The sequence below is a fragment of the Octodon degus genome, unplaced genomic scaffold (genome assembly GCF_000260255.1).
Source record: "Octodon degus isolate 3935 unplaced genomic scaffold, OctDeg1.0 scaffold00348, whole genome shotgun sequence".
Lineage (NCBI taxonomy): Eukaryota > Metazoa > Chordata > Mammalia > Rodentia > Octodontidae > Octodon > Octodon degus.
This window is the reverse complement of record NW_004524924.1, coordinates 510,040-519,228: the sequence shown is the minus strand read 5'-3', so window position 1 is coordinate 519,228 and position 9,189 is coordinate 510,040. Positions and strand designations below refer to the sequence as shown.

At 45.2% G+C, this 9,189-nt stretch overlaps 1 protein-coding gene across 1 annotated transcript in view; it reads right to left on the bottom strand.

The window, feature by feature from the left end:
- The window catches only part of LOC101580344 (potassium/sodium hyperpolarization-activated cyclic nucleotide-gated channel 1), a 375,264-nt gene that overhangs the window by 594 nt on the left and 365,481 nt on the right, over positions 1-9,189 (bottom strand). Inside the window, exons 7-8 of the mRNA XM_004648037.1 lie at positions 2,924-3,088; positions 6-197 (exon numbers count right to left, since the gene is read on the bottom strand). Coding sequence (XP_004648094.1) covers positions 6-197; positions 2,924-3,088 — 357 coding nt within the window. The remainder of the gene's footprint in view (positions 1-5; positions 198-2,923; positions 3,089-9,189) is intronic.

Sequence of the window (9,189 nt, the reverse complement as noted above, 5' to 3'; positions counted from 1 at the left end):
CGCGCGCGCGGCGGGCGTGGCGGCGGCGGGCGCGGGGTTGAGGCCGGCCGCCTGCGGGTAGCCGAGCGGGGCGACGGCCTGCACCATCTCGCGGTCGTGCCTCACGATCTGCTTCAGGATCTCGTTCTCCTGGTTGTTGAAGACGCCCGTGTTCAGGTCCTTCTGGAACTTCTGCAGCAGGATGGAGTTCTTCTTCCCTGGCGGAGGAAAAGCACCGCAGGCACTGAGAAGGCCGGACGCGAGCAGACCCGACGGCGCGACGGCCCCGCGGGCTCCCCCTCCCGCTGCCCCCGTGGCCCGCCCTCAAGGGGCCCGAGTCGGGTCGGGGTCGGATGCGTGGGAAAGCGCCACGTGGGCGACCCTGAGCAGCGAGGAGGCCGGGCTCTGGGTCGGATGTGGACCTCTAGGAGGAAGGCTGTGGGCCCTGGAGCTGAGGGTCCCGCTGCGCTCTGGGCCGCAGGCACACGGAGGCTGCCACTGCAGATTGCTGGAGCTGACCCGACCTCCCAGGGCGTGTAGCTACGGCCCCTCCTTTCCTAAGGGGGACGTGCAGGGGACATGCAGAGGCCCCGCTGGGCAAGCGCGAGGGCGACCTGAGCTGGCCTCAGCTGGCCACGCCAGGCCCACCCGGGTCGCCGGGCCTTGCACCCTCTGGGGCCTGAGCCTGGTGACGCTGCGCTGTAGTGCACTCCCAGAGTTACGTGGAGGCCTAACACACCACGTGGGCCTTGCCACAGTGGGAGCCGCCGCGTGCCTGCAGGACCTTTCCTCTCCTAAGCCACGGCTGCAGGATGCAGCGCCCCAGCAGGGGCTCAGAGCGCCGGGGTCTAGGCCAGTGCGCGCTCCTCTTCCTGCCTGCCTTGCTGGGGTGGTCTGTGATCACCAGATTCGCTGGCACAGTAAGAAGTGGACTCAGTGCCAGAAGGGAAAGGCGGTGCCCTCGCTGACGCTGTGGTGCCCAGTGAGTGCAGTAACCCGGAGGGGACATCAGTCCACTAGGCTGTCAGGACAGTCTATAGAAAATGAAGTGTGGACATGGATTTCCCCCCCCCCCAAAATGGAAAACATGCCTTTGACTGATGAGAAAAATATTTCAAATTACTGGCAAAGTAGTTACTCTCATTCTTTAAAAATTGTCCCAGTTTCCCAAAGTGAAAGCTCCTATATTAGTGATAAATGTGAATGTTTATTCAAGATGCCCTCTTAGCTAACTACAGCCTACAGTTATAAGCACTGTTTCTTTTTAACCACGTGAATACTCTTTGTATCTACAATCTTGGAAAGAATCCGTCTTTCAGAGTACTGTTATGGTGGTATAAGGGTACAATGCAGATAATTGGTGCTTGCTGGCAATTTTACGTTCCACATTGCTCACTGCAAACCACTTCCAACAAAAGTCTTCAGTCAATCCAGTGTAATAATTTAGATGCAAGGGAACTATCAGAAAAACAGAAATCCTTTTCTGGGGCATGTCAAAGTTTATGCCTCCTCTAAATGTGTTTCTCTGATTTAGGAAAAACTCATATATTAAGAATCAGCCTCTTTGTCTAATATAAAATCACACCACAAAAGGGCAAGTTCATTTGAAGTTATACAAAGATGTTTTTAGGACCACCTCTTTTATTGTCACTGCTCTCTAGCATGACTGTTCTCTTCTCTAGTGTTCTCTAAGCGTTGGTGTGAATTCTTCATATGTTCATTAGGCCTGCTGACATGTTCAGATGCTACCTTTATTTGTTCATTTTCATCTAAGTGTAGACCCTCACCACAATGCTGAGGCACAGCGAGGTGTTAGAGCTGAACCAGTACTAGAAAGTGACTCAGTCTGAGTTCTAACCTCCAGTGAGAAGGGGGCAGTGGCCGTACCTCATGCTTACTTCTAACTGTCCCCAGCCCATCTCCTTTGAGTCCAACTGGCACACCTCATTCCCTCCCTTTCTTCAACTAATATTCATTGTGTGCCGGGTACCACCAAGGTGCTGGTGAACTAGACACAACCTCTCCTCACACACACTTTAGCATCTCCAGAATAAGGGCCGCAACCACGACCTCCTGAGGCTGCAGGTGAACCTATCAGGGAGCTCAGCGGGAGGGGTGGTAGGAAGCCGGTGGAGCATGGTGTGGTGCAGCGATCGGCACAACGGGGTTATGGGGGCTGAAGCTAAGGCAGAAGGGGGTGAGGCGGGTCAAGAGGAAGGCTTGGGAGGCAACAGCAGGCTATCTGCTTAGGACCTACTGAATGAGTGTTCCAGGTTATCTAGGGAAGTCAACAGCAAGCCAATCTGATCTAACTTTACTATGCAGTTATGTAACTCTTTGAACTAGCAAACTAACCTGGATATATATATATATATATGGTATTTGGTAGCTGAAAAGACTTTTACATGTGTTGATGTTTGCAAATAGAACATCTATGTAATGCAGTTCTACGAAGGCCTCTTCTGCTTGAGTCTGTATTACAAACACTTCAGTAAGCATCTTCTGAGACCAACTGTAATGCAAATCTTCTCAATTTTAACATAAGGAGAAAATATAAAGCTGGCCCTTGAAAATAAGTGTAGTCCTTGTGATAAAGTTTAGTTTGTAATGTAGACTCATACTACGCTATCTTTAGTTCTAATATCATGTTATCTAGAATTTGTCTTATGCTTTTTACCTGAAGATTCAGACTGTTGTGGTATCGCTTGGGATATGAGATTGTTTCTCTAGTAAAAACAGAGATGAGTAAACAAATTGGGAATACTCAAAACACCAGGATAGACAGGATCTCAGATTTCCCTAAAATACAGCTATGGCTAATTGCTATTTCTACACAAGTAATAAGCAAGCTATGGGTGACCATTTGGGATTTGAGATTAAGAATGGAACTGCCCCACCCGGTTACAACCGAACTGCGCGTGCGTGAGGCCCGAGCGCTGGGTACCTATCCGGTCCAGCCGGTCGATGGCGACTGTCTCAAAAGCTCTTCGCATCATTGGGTACTCCTCCAGAACCTCATTGAAATTGTCCACAGAGAGGGAGTAAAGACGACAGTATGTATCGGCACGAACGCTGGCGGTGCGGCGCCCCTTGGTCAGCAGGCAGATTTCTGTAAAAATGCCAAAGAATCATTTGCTTGGTAATTTTCTTTCACAAGCTATTAACTCCTGCTAGCATTAAAAAGGAAAAGCCCCACGACGGCATGTGGACCCAGCGAGCCGCAGCATTCTGCATTGGACCAGGAAATGCACTCTGGCAGTGAAAAGTATCCAGTTATTAATGCCAACTTAAAAATAATAATCTTTTAGTTTTAAGGGCTGGCCAAATAGCTTAGTGGATTAAAGCGCCTGAAAGCAGGCTGAGGGGCTGGGGTTCAATCCCCGGGACTGCTGTGCCGGCCCTGCCCCCAGGGCACGCTGAGAAAGCAATTGAGACTGGACGTGGTGGCGAGCGCCTGTAATCCCAGCTCTTGGGAGGCAGTAAAAACTGATGACTTTGGTTAACACAGAAGATTTACCTGTCCTTCAACCCGTACTCCAATGACCCTTAAATAAGAACAGCTATAAAAATGCAGAGAGGAAAATTTTAAAATGAAAAGGAAACATAACAATTCTGAATTCTAGGATGCAGAAACAGATGGTCTGACATGGACATAAATGGGAGGGAGTCCACACATCTGCTTAGGGAATCCTGTGATCCAACAGAACTGGCCCAAGGTTCAGATGAGTGTACTACAAGGTGCATTAGTGTACCAGCATGCTGTCTGTATTCCCAGTGAGAAAAGGGAAAAAAATTATACACATGTCTGCAGTGACTGCTGTAGTGGAACATTTCCCCAAATTTATTTATTTATTTATCTGCATACATTTATTTTTATTTAATTTTCAATCAGATTTTATTGGTATATTTTAGATATACGTAATGATCACATCCATCAGAGAAAATTTGTATCTTACGTGATATAACTTTTTTCCCCCATTCCCTACCCTTCAACCACCCTCACCTACCCATTTACAAAAAGCTTTGTTTTCATGTTTTCCTGTTCTCATTTCTTTTACTTTTCCTTTCTTTTCCCTCTCTCCCTTCTTTTGTTCCTCTTCCCATTTGAATATTTTCTTCCAATTTCACAATACCTATTATATATTTTTGTCCTTATTTATACTTTTGGTTTTTCACACCAGAGAAGAGCTGCAGTATTTACAGGTGTTTCCAATTTATTTCATTTAAAAGTATGCTCTCAAGGTACATCTATTCCCTAGAAATGACTCGAGCATATCCTTTACGGACGAGTAATACCGTATTATATTTAAAAAAATCAACAAAGCCAGGCATGGTGTTGCACAGCTGTAATCCCAGCATTTGGGAGGCTGAGGCAGGAGGATCATTGGGAGTTCAACCAGCCTGAGCGGCAAAATGAATGCAAGGCCAGCCTGAGCTGCATAGTGAGATGCCGTCTCTCTCTTTTTCTATTTAATTAATTTTTTGAGAAACAGATAGCAATGAGACAGTTTCAGACAGATAGTGAGGTTAAGCCCAACTGCACATGTTGTAGGGTAATAATAAGCTTCTCTTCTGGAGGGTTAACAACCTAAGTTTGCAGACCAAAAATTAGAGAAGTAGAAGGGCTGCAAGGAAGCCAACATTTTGGCCCTAGCCTTTCAAGGTCAGTGAAGTCTCAGAACATAGGAGAACTTATACTGTAACATCATGTAACTCAGTTGTGTCCCAAATTTTCTGATCAAGGAGATTATGGGGCCACATAGGAAAGTGATCGACAATGTAGAGTGTGCCTAAGGAGAGTCACATGGAGAAAAAACATTCTCTCAGACTTTCACAGAGATCAAATTGGTCAAGCAATGGCTGTGACTCATCCACGCTGACAAAGGATCTGCAAACTGTGGTACAGGGTAACAGGATAAATCCTGAGGAGATGTGACTGACCTTGGCAGATACAAACGTTACATTTCTTATTATATAGGTCTTGCTTTATCTTGGTCTTAACAATCCAGCAGAAAAGTATAAGAACAAGCTATAAAAAAATAAAGCCATATTAAATACTGAGCTGTAAAAGACTCAGATCAACAACTTCTGACATTACCAGTCCTATGGATAACCCACTACTATAATGGACTACTGGACTATATTGGATTATTTTGCTGAATTCTACGTACCTACAATATTTAAATGGCAATGGAATACCCATCTCTAACAAAACTAAACAAAAAAGGGGACAAAAAGAAAGGACCATTTTGTATCTGTATATACAAAATAGTTAGAATAGATATACAGCCACTTTTGCTTAATTCATTGAGAAGATTTGTACTAATAGTATTTGGACAGGATATCATGTCTGCATCTTGTACTATGAATAACCACTAAGCAGATAACAATATGCAATGTATTAATTATTGAAACTGTCATTAATTGGTTTTGAAACTGTCTCATTTCCCGAAATTTACATTTCATCTTTGTATGTCTTATTTGGACCTTTGGAGCTTTTACTCTCCGAATGCCATCCACTTTTCTCTATGTGCTACCTTGTCTTCGCGGCCTTCTCTCCCGCTCTGGCCCCTCTCTGGCAGCGGGCCGACGTCCTTCTTTATCACAGTACTCATGAAGATAGGCACACACCGCGTGCGACGGCCAATGGACTGCTCAGTTGCAGTAAGTGAAGCTTCACTAAGTCCGCTGGGCAACCTCACACCCCGGGAGGGGAGGGCGGCCCACCGCCGGGAAGGTGCGAGGGGAGAGGGCAAGGACCGACCTGCATCTGCTGCTGAGAGGCGCCCTCGGCACACTTCCTCACCGGACTGTGGGCAGCCGCGTAAGCCGGTCCTGTAGCCTCCCACACATTTGTGTATCTAGTGTCGTGTCAGTCTCTCTCGTCAACGCTGGCATACACAGAAAACTTCTGTAACATTAATGGTTCACCGAGAAGCAGGGTGCGAGAGTGCTCCTTTACTCCACTGATAAGAAGTCTGCAGGAGCTGGAGGCCCTAGATGCAGGTAGCACATCCACGATCCAGGAGCAAGGAGCAATGGCTGCTGGGATTGCATCGGCTCCATGAATTGTTCTGAGTACTACGAGCCAGCTAGCATTGGGAAGACTGACCCTTCCAATCATGAACATGGGAGGCCTTTCCACCGTGTGTGTGTGTGTGTGTGTGTGTGTGTGTTTCAATAAATTTCACCAGTTTTGTTATTTTCACTTTGGAGGTCTTTAAATACCTGTTAAACTGCATTCCTAGGTATTTAATTTATTCATCGCTCTCATTTCCTCCTCAGCAGTACTGATATTGGTATATAAAAGTTTAGTGACTTTTGTATGTTGATTTTATATCGTGCAATTACTGGATTTGTTTGCAGTTCTCATAGAATTTCTCTTCAATATACAGTGCTGAGAAAACAGGACACTGACATACACCAGACTGAAAACTGAATGCTGTCTCTCACACTACACACACGTAAGTTGAAATTAGATCAAATACCCAAATGCAAAATACAAAACTAGTACAAAAATAGAGGAACATATTTAAAATATTGGCTGGAGCAAGAAGTTTTGGACAAGACCACAAAAGCAGAGTCAAGAGAAGCAATTAGGCAATGTGACCACATCAAGCCAGGAAGATGCTGCATAGCCAAGGACAAAAGGGGAGTGAGGAACTTCAGACTGAGACAAGACACTGCAGACTATGATGTGCCAAAGGATTAAGACAAAGGATCCAGAGATGCAAGGACTCGAAAGCTTAAGAACACCTACATCAAACAACTTCCACTTAAAAATGGACAAGTGCTAGGGACAGAATTTGTCAAAAGAATAAATTCAAATGTCCAACGAATTTAAAAAAGTTGCTCAAATCATTAGGTGTCAAGGAAATTCCAGCAAAGACACCAGTAGACCCCAGGTTGCCCCACTCGGAACGGCTATCACCAAGTGCACTGAGGACAACAAATGCCCAGGTAGACACTGAGTAGGGAGCATGCTTCTACACTGAGGGTAGGAATGTGAATTAGTACATTGAAGAGCCGGCCAAATAGCTCAGCAGATTAAAGCCCCTCTTAGACACCTGCAGGGCCGGAAGTTCGATCCCCTGGCCTTCTGTGCTGGCCCCGCCCCGGGGGCATGCTGAGACTGCAATTAAGACTGCAGTTGAGACTGGGTGTGGTGGTGCACACCTGTAATCCCAGCACTTGGGAGGCTGTAAATAGGAAGATCACTATAAGTCCAATCTACACAGTGATACCTTGTACACCCTGTAGACCCTATCCTAAAAAAAAGAAAAATTAGTACATTGATTCTGGAAAATATCAGAAGCTCCTCAAAAGACCTAAAACGTAATCAAGCAGTCCCACTACAAGGTATATACACAAGTGAGTTCAGTACACTGAAGACACATATGTGCTCCCAAGTTCACGGCAGAACTCTACAATAACCGAGCAACAGGAAGCAAGCTAAGTCTCCATCAGCAACACAGAAAATGTGGTACAATCTACAAATGCAATACTGCCATTGGCGACAAGGAGGGAGCTGGTTACAATAAGGTTATGTGAAACAGCCTAAACATGGACAGGCAAGTGCCTCGTGGTCTCAGTCACACGTGGAATCTAAATTAAACTCATTGGTATCCAGAGCTGATTAAATACCTAGCGTGGGCGAGACTGAGCAGCAGGCGCTAAGAGACACTGAGCCCTGGGCGCTGAGCTGATGGGCGCAGCTCAGGAGCTGACTCCAGGCAACACTCCCGTGCTCCCATTTCAGAACCTGGAAGAAAGGGTTTCAAGTGCTTTCATCATGAAAAAATGATAGATGTTGGAGAAGGCGGATGTGCTCAGCCAGTCGGCAGCACTGTGCAGTGTATCCGTGCACGCAACGTTAAGTAGAGCCACACTGATAAGCATATTTTAACTTCGATGCACTAGTTAAGGGGTCCAGGCGTCTGAGGGTGAGAGGCGAGGGAATGAAGGGGAACTAGGGTGGGGGAGGGGAAGGAAGAGAGGGAGACGAAAAATGAGAGGAAAAGGAGCAGGTGGAGACAAACTTTTGTACATAAGGCAGGGAAGCAGGGTTGAAGGGAGGGGAGGGAACAGGAGTGGAAAAGAAAATCAAGATGCATCACGTACAGGCGCAAGTTTCCTGACAAGTGTGATCACTATGAGTATCAATAAAAAACAATAAAATAAAACGTAACAATAAACTTAGCTAACTTATTTTATATTTTTTATTTTTTAAAGAGATACAAATTAGAATTAAAACAAAAATGTACAAGTGATACAGACTTTTGTGTGTGTATTTTAGTACAGAGTCTACAGGGTCTCACTATGTAGGCTCGACTCGTAGTGATCCACCTGTGTCCAGCTTCCCAAGAACTGGGATTACGGGGCATGCCACCATGCCATCTCAATCACCTTTGCAGCCCACCCTGAGGGCAGGGCTGGCACAGCATGCCAGGGATTGAACCCCAGCTGCTGCGTCTGTCTAAGCAGGCGCTTTAATCCACCAAGCTATTTGGCCAGCCCTACAAGTGATACAGATTTGCACTTAACAAAGTAATGTGAATTTCACAGTATTTGTTGTAATACATAGTGTTGTCTTCCAACCAATTATTCATATTACCAGATATATGCATGTAAAATTGGAAGAAAGAAAAAAAAAGAAATGTATAGGAAATTAAGAAGAGAAAAAGTACAACTGAAAAAAAAAAGATGAAACAAACTAAGCATTAACTGCTCCTTTCCATAGCCCAGTAGAAATGCACAGTACAGTTGTCCAAACCATCCTGCTTACATACATAGATAAATCTCTTTCCCTTACTCCCTTTCCTGTGCTTCTCCTCAACTCAGTAACCCTTTCCTTTTGAATAAGTTCATTCCATTTTCCACTATCTACTGTATCCTTTAGAGTCCATTTTTCTCTTTCAGGTTCTCATACTAGATAGCAAAATGTAGAATTAAGATAGTCTGTGTATAGGTCCCAAATACCCACAATAAGCATAGACATGTTTCATCAAAATAAGCTAAAAAGGGCTAGGGAGATGGCTCACTAGAATAAGTGCTTCCCTGGAAAGCACAAGAGCCTGAGTTCAATCCCCAGTTCCATAAAAATAAATAAATAAATTAAACTAAAATGCTGTAGTAGTGCAGTTAAACACATTTGAAAAGATGGATACTTATATTTTTACTTCTTACTTCCTGTCCCTCTGAAAGTTTCTA